General features: G+C 36.0%; 1 protein-coding gene across 1 annotated transcript in view; it reads right to left on the bottom strand.

The window, feature by feature from the left end:
• ADGB (androglobin) overlaps positions 1–19423 on the bottom strand; it is a 142756-nt gene that overhangs the window by 28181 nt on the left and 95152 nt on the right. Inside the window, exons 26-29 of the mRNA XM_036249050.1 lie at positions 16270–16457; positions 10803–10987; positions 9261–9460; positions 7101–7212 (exon numbers count right to left, since the gene is read on the bottom strand). Coding sequence (XP_036104943.1) covers positions 7101–7212; positions 9261–9460; positions 10803–10987; positions 16270–16457 — 685 coding nt within the window. The remainder of the gene's footprint in view (positions 1–7100; positions 7213–9260; positions 9461–10802; positions 10988–16269; positions 16458–19423) is intronic.

Raw genomic sequence — 19423 nt, 5'->3', positions numbered from 1 at the left:
ATCACTTTAACATTTTTGGGAAATACTCTTTCATGTATTTTTTCCACTTTGTATTGTCTCATTATCAGAAGTTTAAATAAGCTGTTCTACTGCCATTGTCTTTTTTAAAATTCTCTTTTTTTTTTTCTTTTTAAAAAATATTTATTTTTCAATTAAAGTTGACATAGAGCCCTGGCCAGTTTGACTCAGCAGTTAGAGCATCGGCCTGCGGTCCGGAGAGACCCGGGTTCGGTTCCCGCTAAGGGCATGTACCTCTGTTGCAGTTTGTCCCCAGCCCTGGTTGGTTGTGCGGGAGGCAGCACCTCGATGTGCCTCTTTCATGTCAATGTTTCTCTCTCTCTCTCTTTCTCTCTCTCTCTCTCTCTCTCTCTCTCTCTCTCTTTCTCTCTCTCCCTCCCACTCTATCTGTGCAAAAAATGGAAAAATGTCCTCGGGTGAGGATAAAAAAAAAAAAAAGTTGATATAGAATGTTATATGTACAGCCCAGTGATTAGACATTTATATAACTTACAAAGTGATCACCCCAATAAATACAGTGCCCATTTGACACCATACATAGTTATTACAATATTATTGACTATAGTCCCTGTGCTGTACTTTGCATCCCCCTGACTGTTCTGTAACTACCAATTTGTATTTCTTAATCCCTTTTTCACCCATCCCCCTAATGCCTCTCCCGTCTGGCAACCATCAAAATATTCTTGGTATCTATGAGTCTGTTTCGGTTCTGCTTGTTTATTTTGTTTTTAAGATTCCACATTTAAGTAAAATCATATGGTATTTATCTTTTTCTGACTTAATTTACTCAGCACAGTTCTTGCTACGTTTATCTATGTTGTTGCAGATGGCAAGATTGGTTTTTTCTCATGACTGAGTTATATTCCATTAGATATATTCATCACTTCTTTATCCATTCATCTGTTGATGGACCCTAAGGTTGCTTCCATATCTTGGGTATTGTAAATAATGCTGCAATGAATATACCGATGTCTATGTCTTTTTTTATTTAATGTTTTGGGTTTCTTCAGATGAATATCCAGAAGTGAAATTGCTGGGTCCTCCTTTGTCTGTTGTTACAGCTTTTGTTTTATAGGCTATTGTGTTTAGTATAAGTATTGTTATCCCAGATTTTTTGTTCCCATTTTTTTTTTTTTTTTTTTATCCTCACCCGAGGACATTTTTCCATTTTTTGTTCAGGTAGAGTGGGAGGGAAAGAGAGGAACAGAGAGAGAGATAGAAACATCGATGTGAAGGGACACATCGAGTGGCTGCCACCCGCACGACCGACCAGGGCCGGGGACAAACTGCAACCGAGGTACGCGCCCTTAGCGGGAACCGAACCCGGGTCTCTCAGGACCGCAGGCCGACGCTCTAACCGCTGAGCCAAACCGGCCAGGGCTGTTCCCATTTTTATGACAAATCATTTTCTATACTTTACTTTCAGTCTATGTGTGTCTTTCAATCTGGAGTTTCTTGTATACAGCATATGTAAGGGTCTTGTTTTCTTATCCATTCACCCTCCCTATGTCTTTTGATTGGAGCATTTAACTCATTGGCATTTAAAATAATTGTTGATAGATATATATTTAGTCATTTTATTATTCAAAATTTTAATCTTTTTTTAAAATTTCTTTTTCTTCTTAAAGAAGACCCTTTAACCTTTCTTGTAATACTGATTTGGTGGTGATGAACTCCGTTAACTTTTTGTAGTTTGGGAAGCTTTCTCTGTCCTTGAAATCTAAATGGTAGCTTAGCTGAGTAGAGTAATCTTAGCTGTAGGTCCTTGCTTTTCATCACTTTGAATATTTCATGGCAATCTGTTTTGGCCTGTAAAGTTTCTGTTGACACACACTCATATATTTCTGAAGAAGAGTAGCAATTTGAGTTGTCAATGTCTAACAGTATTTGAAGTTCTAATATTAGGAATAATGAATTTTTGTGAACTAAGCATGGGAAAACATTTCTGAATTTTTCTTTCCTACCATTCCTGACCTAGAAAGAGAAGGGGAATGACCTTGAATAGTCAGACACATACATAAAGTTTTCTTTGTTGCATTGTTTCTCATGTTTCTCTGATAGAAATCAGTTAATTTTTGGCCACACTGGATGCCTGGTGGATGATCTTGTAAGTGAGGTATGTCCAAAACAAATTCTTGGGTATCTTCTGAGATTCATTCTCATCACCAAGTCAAAGGTTCATTACCCATGCTTGGTATTCTTCAAGACTTCATTGTACAAACTATTTTATACCTTTCTTCCCCATTTCAAAGTGGCATTTCTTCTTTTTTGAAATATCCCCAATTTACATAATTTTATATAATTCATACAGCTTACATATATTGAGAGCATATTTCTAATTATGAATAAAATTTTAAAAATGTCAAAATATGCATTTAACTAGACTTAGTGGTATTTTAAGGTATTTTGCACCTTTTTTAGACATTACATGTTTACTTTGGAGGGTTGAGAAGAAAACAACTTATTCAGTATTCTAGCAGCATTGTGCTGTATGGTCCTCTTTTCCTGAAAAGCTTAAATGTTACTACACATATTTCTTCCTTTATCATTGCATGTTCTTGCATCTTGTTGGAAAATTATTTAAAAACAATTTTCTCTGGGAACAAGATCTCCAATTGAATTTCATAAGACTGTTTCTGTAGGGTTTTTTTTCATGATTTATGCTGTGATTATTTATTCTTGATCATGTGAAATCTGAGTTCACATTTGTAGCTGTTAAGAACAAGAATAGCATGATTATTTTTAGTTTATTGAGACAGGCATAATGAAATATTGTAATATAGAAATCAGAAGTGTAAAGAACCTCAGATAACTCCTAAAAGTGTCCACATAGGTAAAAGCGGGGTTTGATTCTCACTCTCTAATCTATTAAAATCCCTGCTACCCAGAAATGTAATGTAAAATATAGTAGTATTATGAATTTTCTCTGGATACAAAAAAGAAATAAGAATTGCTTTGCTGAACACATATCATATACCCACGCCCAGAAAACTGTATATTTTCTCTGTTATTTTGATTTATTTCTATAATTGTGAATAATTTATATGCACATAGATATTTAGCATAAAATATTTATTCCAACTATTAAGAGCATACTATCCACTGCTTTACAGGAGGAGAACACAGAACCACTAACTAGTCTTCACCATCCATTATTTCAAGCAGATTTTAATTGTCTTATATAGAAAAAAGAGATCTAGATTTTTTTTTTGGCACAGTATAAGCTAATATATTTTGATTTGGACAACAGAGGAAGTGGAGGTAAGATAATGACTAATTTAGGGGAGACCAACAGTGACAGCCAGACAGGAAAAGACTACATAGAGAAAGAAAAAATGGTAATGTATAAAGAGGAAAATAAAAACAATAGATTTTCCCCCTTTATTTTCCATTAGAACTTTCTGAGTGTTGGTGGTCAGTTTCAAAATAATTAAAGAACATATATTCATAGCTATAGGTAATCCTTAAGGCAGAGTTAGCGAGAAGTAGGTGGGCTCAGAAAGCCTTTGTGGCCAAGGACACAGAGAAGACAGTGCTCCGAGTATCCGCAGGAAGCACGCCACGGGGCACTGAGAACCTAAGCCAACCGCCTTTGCAACCACAGCGGGGAGATGAATATATTCAGGCTCAGAGGTGGCCTGTAAGTTTTCTACTTCTGTGACATTCATTCATACAATAATTGGATTCTCTTCCGGTAGACAAGAATTCTAGATTGAAGTGCTGCCCACTATATTTCAGATTTTCAGTGGTTGTTGGGCAGCAGGGTTGTTGGCTTTGGGAGGAGAGGTTGAGGCAGAATGAAGAGATATTTCAGCAAAGTATATATTCCATGAGTTTATCTAGAGAATGTGCAAAAGGCTACCTGCCTTGAGGTTTTTAAGTAAATCACCAGTAAGTATTAGGACAACCACTAATTCAAAAACACAAATTTTGAGCCCCTAAGCACACCTGCCCTGGATTATACACAAACATATGTGAATTGCAAAGAGGTGGTGACTATGAGGCTCGGTGTTTCTACCACTTTCTCCACATGTGTTATGACAAGTCAGCGAGACAATCAGAGATGCACAGCCATATTGTAAATGAGAGGAGTGCTTTATTCTCTGGCGGGCTGCAGGGACAGCATTACCCAAATCAGCAGCCCTGATTGTTCTTACAAGTCTGCTTTTAAAGACAGAAACCACATTCCCTTTTGGCTCCCCCTCAGGGAACTGCTACAATAGTGGTTGCAAAAGTGGTTATTACAGAAGCCAAGATAAGCATTAGTCACTGGGTTCATGATTTTCAGTTCCTGATACTCAGAAACTGCAAGATACATCCCATTACCTAGGTCAACCATAACCTTAGGCAAAGTTCCTTTACTTCTAGGGGTAGTCAACCTATTATTGGAAAAATACCAAAGAAGGTCCACTGCTGATAAAAATGAAGTCACTTAGTCGCCTTAGCCAAGGGGCCTAGATAAGAATGGAGTTGCTTAGCCATCTTAGCTAAAGGGGCCTAGCACACATGTATCCATGTTAGACATTTTTTTTTCTTTATTGATTTTTAGAGAGAAAGGAAGGAATAGGGAGAGAGAGAGAAATGGAAACATCAGTTAGGGAACATCAATTGGCCTCCTCCTGCATGCCCCCCACTGGGAATTAGGCCCACAACCTGGGCATGTGCCCTGACCAGGAATCAAATTGGCGAATTCTTGGTGCTCAATCCACTGAGCCACACCAGCCGGGCCACCATTAGAATTTAAACACTCCTGCTGTCTCTCACAGTTTCTGTCTGGTTCTGGAGATGTAACAATGAGGCTGAGGCGGCCAGAATCCCTGTCACAATGAGAGGGTACAGTGAAGGAGGCAGACAAGCTAAGGATTTCCAGAGTGTTCTATGGACTCACATTCAACACATTCCAAGGAAAATGCAGACTCTTAGTGTTATTTACTCTTAAAAATTATTTTTTTGAGTTTAACTCCCACACTAGAATCTGTCACTTCTAATAAAGTTTTAGCTCAATAATAATAGTTGTCTCCTAAGTTTGCTAATAAACAAACCTCTATTAACTCTTTAAATAAGGAGACCCATGCAGAGAGTACAAGCAAGCAAATACATAAACAGAATTTTTGGCAATTAGTGAATGAGGGCAACAAGTACAAGAATAGCTTACATGTGTGATTTCATTCACCCATTCAACAAATACTTTGGAGCAATCACAGTTTTGTGTAGTCTGCACTATGGATAATGCATGAGATCAAACAAGCAAGAATTGACACGACTCTCTGCCCTTAAGGGGCTGGCATTTTTAGTAGGGAATGCAGACAATAAAGAAAAGCATATCATCTGTTAGAGGATGATCAGAACTAAGAATCTGTGTCTTCTCTGATGTAGGATATATAGGCATTAATAATTCTGGAATATAACAAAGTAAGCTTTGATGGTGGTTATTGTGGTATTTGGATTGAGGATTATAGAGTCCAAAAAAAATGGAGGTCTTTACATTTTTGTGTTAGGTTGCTCTATGTTTTTTTTCATGGCTTGATAGCTCATTTCTCTTTAGATATGAATAATATTCCATTGTTTGTATGTATCACAGTATATTTATCCATTCACCCAGTGAAGGACATCTTAGTTATTTCCAAGTTTTGAAACTTGTGAATAAGGCTGCTATAAATATCCATGTAAAGGTTTGTCTGTGGACATAGTTTTCAATGCTTTTTGTCAAGTTTTATTGAGATGTAATAGAAATATAACACTGCATTAGCTTAAGGTGTACAACATAATGATACGATATATGTATATACAGTGAAATGATTTCCACAATTAGTTTAGTTTACAGCCACCACCTCACATAGTTATAAATTATTTTCTTGTGATGAGAAATTTTAAGATCTACTCTCTTAGTAACTTTAAAATATATAATACGGTATTGTTAACCATAATCACCATGCTATACATTACATCCCCGGGACTTACTCACCTTCTAACTTGAAGTCTGTAACTTTGGACCACCTTCAGGCATTTTCTTTACTCTCTTGCTGCTTCTCTGGCAACCACCCATCAGTTCTATATTTCCATGAGTTCTGTTTTTTTTCAGATTCCACATATAAATTAGACCATACAGCTTTTGTTGTACTCTGTCTGATTTATTTCACTTAGCATAATGTCCTTAAGGTATATTCTTGTTGCAAAGAGAAAGAGCAGATTTTCCTTCTTGTGGATGAATAATATTCCATTGTGTATATACACCACAATTTCTTTATTCATTCATCATTGATGGAGACCTAGGTTGTTTCCATGTCCTGGCTGTTGTAAATGATGCTGCAGTGAACATGAGGGTGCAGTTATTTCTATGAGTGATTTCATTTCCTTCTAATTTATACCCAGAAGTGAAATTGCTAGATCATATGGTAGTTGTACTTTTTTTTTTTTTTTTTTTGAGGAAACTCCATATTGTTTTCCACAGTGGCTACACCAATATACATTCTATCAACAGTGCACAAAAGTTACATTTTCTTCACATCCTTGCCAACATGTTTTTTATTATAGCCATTGTCACAGGTAGGAGGTAATGTTTCACTGTGGTTTTAATTTGCATTTCTCTGATGACTAGTGATGTTGAGTACCTTTTCATGTACTTGTTGGCCATTTGTATGTCTTTGGAAAGATGTCTATTCAGTTTTTCTATCCATTTTCAATCAGATTTATTTTCCATAGAGTTTTATGAGTTCTTTATATATTTTGGATACGAAGTCTTTTCAGATAGATAATTCACAAATATTTCCTCCCATTCCATGAGTTGGTTTTTCACTGTGATGGTGGTTTCCTTTGCTGTGGAACAGTGTTTTAGTTTGATATAGTCCCACTTATTTATTTTTCTTTTTCTTTTGGTGTCAATAAAAAAAAAATATTGCCAAAGCCAATGTTGAGGAGCTTATCCCCTGTGTTTTCTTCCAGGGTTTTTATGGTTTCCAGTCTTAGGAATCAACTCTTTAATCCATTTTGAGTTGAAAATGTTTCAATAACTACATGATAAATTTACTATTAAATATTTATATAAAATACTAAATGCATAAAGAACATTTAGGGTGACATACCTTTGTTATCATATTTCTCCAAGTCTTTTAGTGCTTGAACAAACATCTGTTGACTTTCAGTGAGCTGCCAACTGTCATACAATACTAAACACTGTATAATATACTTGGAAACCTGTGAAATAAAATGCAATGTTTAAGCAAAATCAATAAAAATAAACATATGTGCTTAAGAATGTATTATTTTAGACATGTAATAAATAAATATTTTTTTCTGAATCATATTATTATAATTTAATTAAATGCTATCAGATGTTCTCCAAAATTCTGTAACACCACAGTGTATAAAAGTTTATCCTCGCATCTCACCAATACCTGCCATGGTATAGTCTAGTATTTATAATTTTTGTATCCATGTATATAAATAAACTATTTTACTTATGTTACATTTATTACTTTTGAATTAAGACTATATTAATCTCTAAGAAAAGATTGGAAAGTTTATTATTTTTCTATTTTTTAGAATAATTTACAACTTGAAAGCTTTTTAAAGCTAACCTGTAAAGCCAGCTGGATCTATGGTTTTTGGGAAAGATAAGACTTTATTATTTAAGTTTTATTTCTTCTTCTTCTTCTTCTTCTTCTTCTTCTTCTTCTTCTCTTCTTCTCTTCCTCCTCCTCTTCCTCCTCATTATATTTTCTATTTCCTAGTGAAGCAGCTTTACCATTCATGCTTTCCCCCCAGAAACTTACCATATTTTTTCTTTTTCAGTTTTAAATTTGCTAGAATAGAATTATATATAATATTCTAATTTTTTAAACCTATTGTTTGGAGTTGTACCTCCAGTTTATTTATTTTTTGTTCTATAAATGATTTATTTATATTTTCTTTCTTGATTGGTCTTATAAGAGGCACATCTAATTTATTATTGTTTAAGAAAATTAGCATTTATTAAAATTTTACAATTTTGTCCTCAATGTTATTAATGTTATTTTTTTCTTTTTTCTTCGAGTTAATTCTTTGCTCTTTTTCTGATTTTTTGTTTCCATAGCTTAGCTTATTATTTTTATCATTCATGCTTTCTGACGAATTAATTTAAAAGTCAACATTCCACTAAATGGTACTCTAGATGTGACCTACAAATTTTAATCTCAAATGTTTTATTGTTTTGAGTCCTTTGTATTTCATAAATTCTTTTTGTTCTTTTTAACTAAAAAATTATTTAGAGTATTTTATTTTGTTTCCACATTTATGGAATTTTAGACTGTTTATTAACATATATTATTGCATTTTGTTCCAATCTATACTATATAGTTTGTTTTTTATCGAGGCTTTCAGTCTGTGCTATGAAAAAAATATATTTCCTACTTATAGGTTAAATATTTATATAGATATCTAAGTTTGTACATACCTACATTTTTCAAATACTAGTGATCATAAGCATTTTTTTTTTTTCAGCTTGATCTATCAGTTGCTGAGAGGTGTGTATTAAAATCTTCAACTATTAATTGTTAACATTAATTTTTCTTCATAGTTCTAATAGTTTTTGCTTTTTATTTATTGAGTCTGAACAGTTAGATATTTACATTTTTTGTACATATTTATTTGTTTTATTCTTCCTTTTATTTTTATGTAATATTCATGACTTCTATATATTGAGATATTAAAATACCATCATAGCTCTCTCTTGCTTCAACTTTAAACTTTCTATGGATCCTGACTTTCTCTAACTTTAAAAATTTATCTTTTTAATTTATTAATAATCTTATATTTATTGCATTACTGTCATATTAGGATTCATTTCTGACGCTTTATTTTCTTAATTTCTTATTTATTTTTCAATGGCTAGGTCTTGTTTTCTTCTGTTGCTTTAAATTATATGCACTATTTTTTATTTCTTTAACTTAGATATACAAATCAGATTTTATTAATGTATGACCCTTTTCAAAGTTATGTGGTCTTTTATAACATAAGATAACCATATATGTAACATAAGATAATTACATCTACATTATAGGGTCAGTGTACAGACTGAATTTGCCACACATGTAAATTTTTTGGCATAGCAAAACTGTTCATTAATGTCCAATTCTTCAACTCCGGTTATACACCTATGGCATTGCATATACAGAGAATTATACGTTGACAATTTTTGGGAAGATAATAAATGTGAGATTTTTAGCAGAGGCACTATTGAATAATTCTTATAAATGTAAATATACCTGCTGTAGTACGCTAGCATTTTCTTCTATGGTGGGTATACTGATAGTTTCATCTTCCAAAATAAGCTGACCAGTGTCTACTACTGCACTTCCGGGTCTACCCTTGTAGGATTTCTGACTTCCCGGGGCAGATTTCTTCTTAACATAAAATTCTTGCTCTTTCTTGGTTGGAGTATGAACAGAAAGAATTTGCCTGCTGGCTGTATAGGGAAAATATTATAGTCAAGTTAAAATATGTGAAATGTATAGTTATTGCTGACTGTATTATGTAGTCATTTCCCTTTATAAGACACTCAAAAGGATAAGTCAATTTGTTTTGTTTTAATGAGATAAAAACCAACATTACTGGCTTCTTGGCAATATTCTGGTCTTAAAGAAACTTAACTATAATAGTATGTGACTCATACAGGGCAACACATCTTCTGTGCAACCACTGGTTGCTACAGGAATATACAACTCAACAATTTCTCATTCATCCTATGCCGCGCCGACGACACGAATACCACACAATATGACATCTTCAGTGTTTTATAGTATGTGTGTTACCACACTTTTAAAAAATTTTCATTTTACTTTCTAATTTCTACATTTAAAATTGTGTAATCAATGATGAGTACCACTGGGAAAAATAAAAATGTGTGGATTGCTAGTAATTAATGCATTAAATGTATATTGAGGGAACATAAGTAAATAACATAGAGATAGTCTGATTTCAGCCATGACAGAATAATGGGCATTGGATTATTCTCATATCATAAAAATGATAAAATTGGACAAAACATATAAAGCAACTGTAGTCACTGGGCAACAGACAGTCCATGACTATGATCCTGGAAAGAAGAGGCACATACAAGATGATCTCTCTACTTCCCCAGGTTTCTGTTTGTGAGAACCTTCTGAACTGGGCACAGTGAGCAGCAGTGCTGTTATGTCCAGGAAGCAAAGACTGGAGTGTGGACCTTGTAAGACAACTAAAATTTGTGAGGCAGGGTACCAGAGAGGAGTCACCTGAGAAGCAAAGGAGCTCAGAAGTGTGCATAGAATTCTACTCGAGTCTTCTCAATTTCATTTGCACAAGCACCTAACAGTGCCTGGCCAACAACTACTGGGATTTCATGAGCGTAATGGAGATTCTGGAGGTTGTGCAGGAAGATCTGAATGAAAAATGATACAGTGGTGATGTGAACTGAGTACTGAAAATGATGCAGGGGATATTTAGGAATGAAGGGACAATGGTGGAAGAGAGAAAACATAAAACAAACAAAAACAAAAACAAAACCCCTGCTTAATTTGCCGTTTTACCCAAGCTCAGCCTCACTAATCTAATATAGTGCATGTTCCATGTCTCTGTGTCTACCACACTACCTTTGTGATGTCCTCACAGTGTGGTGTCTTTTCAGTTCTCTGCTCCTCCAAACTCCTATTCATATTGCGAAGGTATATGCCTGGGCTACAGTGACAACAGGTGGGGCAACTGCAACCGTGTCAACATGGAATTTTTTTTAACGAAATGAAAAAAATAAATAAATAAGCCACACTTACACTGGGAGCTCAGAGATTTTTCATTCCCCAAGAAGTTAAACACTGGGATTATAGCTTGGCCTTTCCCAGTGGCGCTCACTACAACTTCTTCATTTTCCAGGATCTGTAGCTTGATGAACGCGTCCGGCTTGGACGTGCGCACATGAATTGTCACAGGATGTGGTACGGTCGCTTTCACTGAATACCTATGAAGAAGACACATTCAAGTGTATACGCAAGCATATTGGTCTTTCCCTCAAATCCGTGAAGGAAACTATGATTTACTGATATGATCATCTAAAAGGAAAACCATTTTGCAAAGTCAGCTAAAATCCTGGAAATAACTAGTGCTATTGTACACTTTGGCAAAATTTCCAATAAGCAATGGTAAAATAAAATAAGTATGGGACCTTTATTACCAGTAAACCTCAAAGAGATACTTTAACTTTTTGTTTAGATATGATAAGCAGTCACTTATAAAATTTGTAAACTACTACTCAGCAAACCTATACTCCATCCTCCTCCTCTCCCGTCAGACTAGGATACAGCTGGCAAGGGCAGTGCCCTGGAAGGCTTTGCTGTTAAGTGTTCTCCGTGGTTCTCAACATACAGAGAAGTCCAAAGAAGTACCCACCCCCTGTACTCTCAGCCTTTACCCTGCAGCTTGGAAATCTCTTGCAAAAGACTGGACCATGCAGTCTAACTCCATCCGTGCTCCTCTCTTCATGCAGTTGAAGAGATTTTTTTGTTTCACATGCCCTCCCCTTATTTTTGTTGAATCCTTGCAAATGCTCAGGATCCTATCAACTTTCAGTTTCTCTTAAAATTAGCTCCTGTAAGCATCCTCTCTCCCCTGTATATTAACTGCCCCCCATTCCTCATTGTTGTTGGTTTTTGGACTCACGCAGTCCCATCCAACTTAAAAACAGACCGAAACAAAGCAGAACAAACCAAAAAACTCTTCAGCAGCCCTGCTGTCGGCCTGGACTCTGGCTCCCTGCTCCCAGCTCGCCATCTGGGAGACTCGTCCGCTCCCAGCGTCCTCAGCTCACCACCGCCCAGTGGCGCCCAGCCTCCCCTCTGGCCCTGGCTGAGGTGCCAGACGCCCGCTGACACCCTTTGCATCAGCTTGTCACCACCCTACAGAAACTCCCGGTTCTCATGTTCTCTGACCTTCCGGGAGAATTTGAAAAAGTTCAATCAAACCTCATTTCCTCCTCCTCCTCTGAAAACTCTTCCACTAGAGCATAACAACGTTTGTACCTCCTTTCAGGGCCTGTTGTTGTTGTTGTTTTTTTAGACTTCTCTCCCACTGACATTCATAGAAATATCTGTATAAAGTTCCCTGGGCACGTCCATGGGAAGAAACAGAGCACTGATTTGTACTGTTTCCCAAATCTGTGTCTCCAGCCCAGTGCTCTGGGCAATGTCACTTGGACATTGTCACCGGCTTACCATATTTCACACTTTATTTTTTGTTTGTTTTTATATTTTTATTCTCACCCGAGGACATTTTTTTCATTTTTTGTTCAGATAGAGTGGGGGCGGGGAGAGAGAGAGAGAGAGAGAAGCATTGACAGGAAAGGGACACATCGAGTGGCTGCCTCCTGCACGCACGACCCAACCAGGGCCGGGGACAAACTGCAACTGAGGTGTGTGCCCTTAGCGGGAACTGACCTGGGTCTCTCTAAATAGCAGGCCGACGCTCTAACTGCTGAGCCAAACCGGCCAGGACACACACTTTATTTTTTTATTTTTTTTTTAATCCTCATCCGAGGACATTTTTCCATTTTTTGTACAGACAGAGTAGGAGGGAGAGAGAGAGAGGGAAACATCGATGTGAAAGGGACACATCGAGTGGCTGCCACCCGCACGACCAACCAGGGCCGGGGACAAACTGCAACCGAGGTACGTGCCCTTAGCGGGAACCGAACCCGGGTCTTTCCGGACTGCAGGTGGACGCTCTAACCGCTGAGCCAAACAGGTCAGGGCCAGGACACACACTTTAAAATGAATACATTGCCCAACCTGCAAAGGGGTCCTCTCTCTGTAACCTTTATCTAAGTAAATGACACTTACTGTGAACCGTTCCCTGAGTGAAACCCCAAGTGTCCCAATCAACCAAGGCTGTTGGTTTTACTTCTCGGTTTCTTAAAATCCTTTCTCTTCTACCTCAATCCACTGTCACTGCTTGTTATGGGTTAAGCTATGTTGGAGTCCTAACCTCCAGTACCTCACAATATCGCCTTTTTTTTTTTTTTTTAAATAGGGCCTTTCAGAGTTAATAAAGTTAAAATGAGGTCATTTGGGTGGGCCTTAAACTAACTGGTATCCTTAAAAGAAGGGACAATTCGGAAATAGAGAGACACAGGGAGAATGCCCCATGAAGATGAATGCAAACACCGGGGTCATGGATCTCCAAGGCAAAGAATATCAAAGATAGAATTCCCCAGAAGCTAGGAGAAAGCATGAAATAGTTTGTCTCTCACAACCCGCAGGAGAAACCAACCCTAGAGACACTTCGCTCTCAGATTTTGAGCATCTAGAACTGTGAAGGGGTAAATTTCTGTTGGGTAAGCCACCTGTTTTGCCAGTTCATGGGACTTTGTTATGGTAGCCACAGCAAACTAATAGACCAACTGACTTCGGTTGTCATTAACCCCCACCCGGGTTATTTCAAAACTTCCTCCTGGCTGGTCTCCCTGTCCCCAGTTATGCTCCTGTCATCCAGTCAACACGCTGAGTCTTCTGAATGAGTCGCACCCACACACATTCCATATCTTTTATGATTAAATATAATTTCACAATTGCATGGTTTTAAGATTTTTCTGTTCTCAGAAATTATATTTAAAGCTTTATACCATTCATGCTTTGCAGACATAATATTTTAACACAAGTCTATTAATGCCTTTTTTCTTAAAATTCTTCAAACCATCTCATGGCCCCTAAGCTAAAATCTAACGCTTGCCTTACGAAGACCTTAAGGAAAGGCATCCAACCTCTCCAGCCGTGCCCCTGGCCATGGCACCCTAGCGCTTCACCCGGCAAACCAAATGGATGTCTTTAGTTCCCTGAAATGTCATTTGCTTTTTAATTTATGAACTTTCACGAATGTTAGCCGAGCAGTTCCCTCCTCCCCTGCTCAGCTCGACAGCTTTAGGACCAGCTTCTAGGAGCAACTTAGGTATTAGGTGAAAGATCACCTCTTAGTTTACTGGTGATTCTGCCATGTCATAGAATGACTCCTATCAGAGCAACTGAAATATTTTATCACAATTGTTATTTTCAGTTACTGCTATGTGTCCTTCCTTCTTTTCTTCTTTTTCTTGCTTTCTTTCTAATAGGCAAATGCAAATATATTACAAGCAGCAGATTAAAGAGAATCCTTCACCCTTCAGATTGCCCTCATTTTGTATGTTTTTTTCCAAAACTTTTACATATATAAAATATTTAAATAAACATAAGCTTAAGTAAACATTCTTAGCATATACTGTGTATATAGCTCTGTAATTTAATTTTATTGCTGGTTATTTTCCATTATGAAAACGTATTATGTTTTTTAAAGGGAAAAAAGTTTAAAAGTATAAAAATGAAAATTAGAGGGAAAAATCAACTAGAATACAATAAACTATTATTGGTTTATTATTGTCAAAAAGACTTAGATTTTCATTTTGAATATCAATTTACCAATATGTATAAAATTTTTAACATAATCTCTTTAATATAATAAATCTTTAGATAATAATAAGACATTTAACAATTACAATAAAGTATGCCCATCTCTATTAATACTATAGAAAAAAATAAAAATTTATCACAATGAGGAATAACCAATAACTAAGAAAATTATCATATATCCATATGAATGATTGCTAGGCAAACATGAAAAAGAGTTAGAAAATATCTTAATGGCATTGGCAAATGCTCATATCATAATGCTAAGTTAAAAGGTCAGATCACAAAACTGTATGTTATTATTTTAATAATATTAAACTGTGACTAGAAAAAAATACCATAAAAAATACAACAGAATACTAATAATTATTTCTAGTTTTTTAAATTATGTGTTACTTTTATTTATTTAATAATATATTTATAGTTTCCAAATATTTTGTGTAGACTAATATATATTAAAAAGAGATAATAAGTAGTCTAACAGCTCATCTAATAATAACAAATATTTAATGAAAGCTAAGTATGTATTAGTCATTATGTTAGTTCTTCCGTGAGACATGATTTCTGCCTTCAGTCGATATTAATTCTCATGGATGTTGATGTGAAATTAACCAGCTAATGCCCTGGCCCATTTGGCTCAGTGGTTAGAGAGTTGGCCCATGGATCAAAGAATTGCGGGTTTGATTCCGGTCAAGGGCACATAACATGGTTGCATTTCCATTCCTGGCCCTGATTGGGGTTGTGCAGGAGGTAACCAATCAATGTTTCTTTCTCTCTCTCTCCCATTCTATCTGAAAATCAATGGAAAAATATCCTCAGGTGAGGATTTAAAAAACGAAAAAGTAATTAACCAGCTAAAATTTGATGTCACATTTTCAGAAAGAAGAAAGGGCTGTAGGAAATTACCAAGACCAACTAATTATATCAGGAAGTTTGAGAACAGAGGACTTGACAGCTGAAAATCATCATTAAAGTGATAGATTTTTACAAATAATAAAAATGAAACCAGTCTACCCCAAGACAACAAAAAGGCACGGGCAAAGCAAAATCGTGTGGCACATACATCGGGAGATGGTGCCTAGTTCCACCAGGAGAGTGCACGGTGCATTTGATGGCTGGGCACGAGCATTAAATTTCATACCCTGTGGTTTGGATTTTATTCTTTAGTCAGCGGCAAAGGTCTTAAAGAAGGAAATCACATTTTAAAATGTGCGTTAGAAAGAAAATTCTTCTGTTAGAGAAAGGGAGTTAAAAAGAGGGAATACAATGGAGCCATGAATTCCAGAAAACAGCATTTCTACAGACAAAATATAACAAGGCTCTGAAGTAGTGGACAGGAAATAGAGAGCAGGGCTTAGAGGTGAGAGGCAAGGCGGAATAGGAATCAAAGGGACTGATTAATGAAAGAGAGTGGAGTCCATAATGAGACTTTCATGGAAAGTATACAGATAAGCAGGAAAAGAAGGTTAGCTGACAGATAAGGAGAAACCCACTGGTCAAAGAAGAAGCAGAACAAGGGGGAAGTACTAAGAGGAAAGAGTGTTAGGAAGGATGTTTAATTAAAGTCAAGTGATACTAAGATAGTATTATTATCATTATATGCAACCACATAGGCTTAATATTCTGTACACCATCTATATAATCAAATTACTCTCTAAATTAATTGTTTCTAAGGGAGTGTGAAAATTAAAATTCCAAATGACTCAGAGTTTTGCTACAGAATGTATTATTGTTAATGATATTAATATGTAAAAATGTAATAAAAATACGATTTTTAAAAGGATGCATTCCTCCTTCTGTCATGCACTTGTACCTGAATAAAATTTTCTTATCATTGGGTATATAGTAATCTCTGATTTCTTTTGTGACAAAGGTGCTGCATGGAAAATCTCGAGAGAGGCTTGGGAGTGGACTATAGGAACCGATGAGACGCAGTTTCCATCGTGAGGATGATGCATAAGTGTCACCAGTATATGCTTCAGCCACAAATGCGTATCCTTTCTATAAGAAAAAAGAATTACACAGAACTAAGTCACGTTGTTGCTAGTTTCTTCAACGTACAATATGTGTGTGTTTTTTAGTATAAAAACGTTTTATTATTTTGTTATACATAAAGATCCCTAGATCTTTGATAAACATTAAATCAGTAGCATTTCTTTAAATCCCTGTAAGAAAGAGCCATCTTACTTGTTTCAAAGAACATGAATAACTCAACACTTGGATTTGTGTGGTTCCCTACTTATAAAATAAACTGCTTAACTGTAGTAATAAATACTACTTTTTCTTCTAATTCTTTTAATGATTCCTAAAATAGATTTTTATCATTGCATCATCATGGAGTAGCCTAATAGCTTCCTACTTGGTATCCCCGTCTTCTCAGAATTGTCTTTCTAAATGCAAGATGAGAAAAGAAGAGTTTGTGGAAGTCTAGTTCCTTTGGGCTGACAATTAGCAGCGGAAGCTCTGACATTCACAACAGATCTGGTTCCAGAAACCTGAGGTGTGAGCCTGGAGGTGAGTTTTTTAGGTTGGAGAGAAACAGCAGCTAAGGAGCCTGGGAAGTGATGCCATCACGAGGGGCAATAGCTCGGTTCAGCATCATTGGATACCTGGCCAAGGACTCAGGGAAGTAAGGGCTGATAACGAGATACAAACAAGGATAATATCATAAAGAGACACAAGAGCTCAAAGTAATTCTGAGTTTATACTTCCAGACACTTCTAATAAGAAAGAAAACGATAGATTTGTATTCCAGTTGCCATCAGATGTGAGGAAGCTCTCTGCGGTGTTTAGATTTCCAGAAACAAAAATTAAGAATACGCCAGACAGGATAAATTAATAAGATTGCAATAAGTGTCCAGAAATATTCACTAGAATTCTAATACTCTTGAGATGAAAACTGCACCTCCACTAAACCTTCCGATATGTTTGGAGCAGGGGGAAAGGAAGATAAAGCAGGTATAGGAAAGTATTTTTATTTGCAAATTGTTATGCAAAGATTTACTGTTATTTTCATTATTATTTGAACTTGTGTATTAATGCATCAAAGAAGCAAAACAAAACCACAGGACTTTTATTCTGTGTTTGTCTAGACTCAGAGAATAACTTTGAAAGGGAAGAATTATACAAGAATAGATAGATGGCGGTACGTGGAAATCTAAAGCTAAACCATTGATGGGACTTTAAGAGAGCACCTGGCTTATCCTGAATGATTTCTTTAGAGGCTACATTCAGTTCTGGAAACCACAATATAGAATGAGTAAAAAGAGTAACATAATAGTATGCTGCATAGTGAGAAACTTCATAAATGAGTGTTCCGAATCACAATTTTTAAAGTATTATGAAAAAAAAAAAATACAACAAACAATTCTGAATGAAACTGTTTAACCCTACTTTATTTATTTTTTAATCTAGAACACCATATTGAGATAAAGCAAATTAATATCATAAGGGACACTAGTTCTGTGGACATACATTGAAAAATGCTGACCTAATGTCAAAATACCTTGCAGGTGTTAAATGCCAATGCAATCACAGCTACCAAACAATGGAATAACTATCCTTCTTACATTTAGGTGGGTCAAAATTTTCTTTTGAGCTACATTCAGTTCTGGAAATCACAATATAGAAGAAACATTGATACTTTGGAGAAATATTCAAAGATCAGGAATTATTAAGAAAGAAAGACCACGTCACAAAAGAGACCACTGAAACTATTGTGTGTCATTCTCCTCCCCATTCCCTCTTCTCTCTCTCTTTCTCTAAAATTAGCTAAATGAGAGGATGGAAGAGGTGAGTTGGAGGGAGCGAGTGCTATCTTTGTTGCAATCCTGGATTTTCAATGAAAAATTACAGTTAAATGGAAATAGAATAGTCTTCTGCACATTGATGAAAAATGCAAGATTTGGAGCTCCCCCAAAACTCACACTTAGGGTTAATAAACAAAAACCAAACCCAAACAAAGTTGCTATATGTAAATAAGTATCAGATAAACCCTACCAAAATTAAATGTCAATGACTAATATAAGTTTACTTATCTAATAAAACAAAGAGCTCATAATCTAGAATTTGATGACATCTATGAGCTTAATAGAGTCTCTCCTTGAATGAAATAATCTTTTCCATATGAATCTTTGTGATTATTAATTTCCAATTGCAAGTTAAATAAATGTTTCTATTCAAAAGAAAATCTAGGTCTCAGTTTTGCTATAAACCTAAAACTGCTCTAAAAAATAGTCCTATTTTAAAAACCTCTAAAACAACGCAAAAGAGCTATTAGAAATTTTATGGAGTCATTACATTTTTTATTTCCCCTATAAATCAGTACTTATTAGATAGGTATGTGTTAATTTCCTCAAAATAAGGCATAGAATCACAGTCTGATGTGAACTTCAGAAGTCAATTACAACCACAACTCAAAGAGAAAAATTAAGTTCAAAGCCATACGACTAAAAAATGGAAGATGACAGCTAAAATAGATCACCTGGTTACCAGTGCACGAACACACTATTTTTTGTCATGCTTCCCCCTCAGAGGAAATGACCAAAAACACAAAGATGAGATTTAAATAAATAGAGAGGCAACATGATTTTAGTGAACATCAGGGTCTGTCACTCGGCAGGAGGAACGTGCCAAGTGTTCCTCTCCTCGGAAGCTACCGGTGCCCTAGAGAAGATGCGGTGCTGGGTGTGGAGCGGCTGTGCAATCAGTTTTCTGAAATTTTTAGGAATAGAAGAAAGATCTAACTGAGACACCCAGCTGCTCTGATGTCGGGAGAGGACTAAGTGAGCTCTTGAGCTCCATTTCCATGTTAAGGGTTTGTATGATTTTAATAATGAGAATTTCTATTGCTTTCCTTCTTTTCTTTGGAGAGAAGGAAGAAGAGGGTTGAGAGGCGAATGTTCTAGCACTCACATTAGTACCTGCTGTTGTCAAATAATGGAACTTCTACAGAACGAGACCATGAC

This window comes from Molossus molossus, unplaced genomic scaffold (genome assembly GCF_014108415.1).
Source record: "Molossus molossus isolate mMolMol1 unplaced genomic scaffold, mMolMol1.p scaffold_m16_p_8, whole genome shotgun sequence".
NCBI lineage: Eukaryota > Metazoa > Chordata > Mammalia > Chiroptera > Molossidae > Molossus > Molossus molossus.
This window is presented reverse-complemented; position numbering and strand designations above follow the sequence as displayed.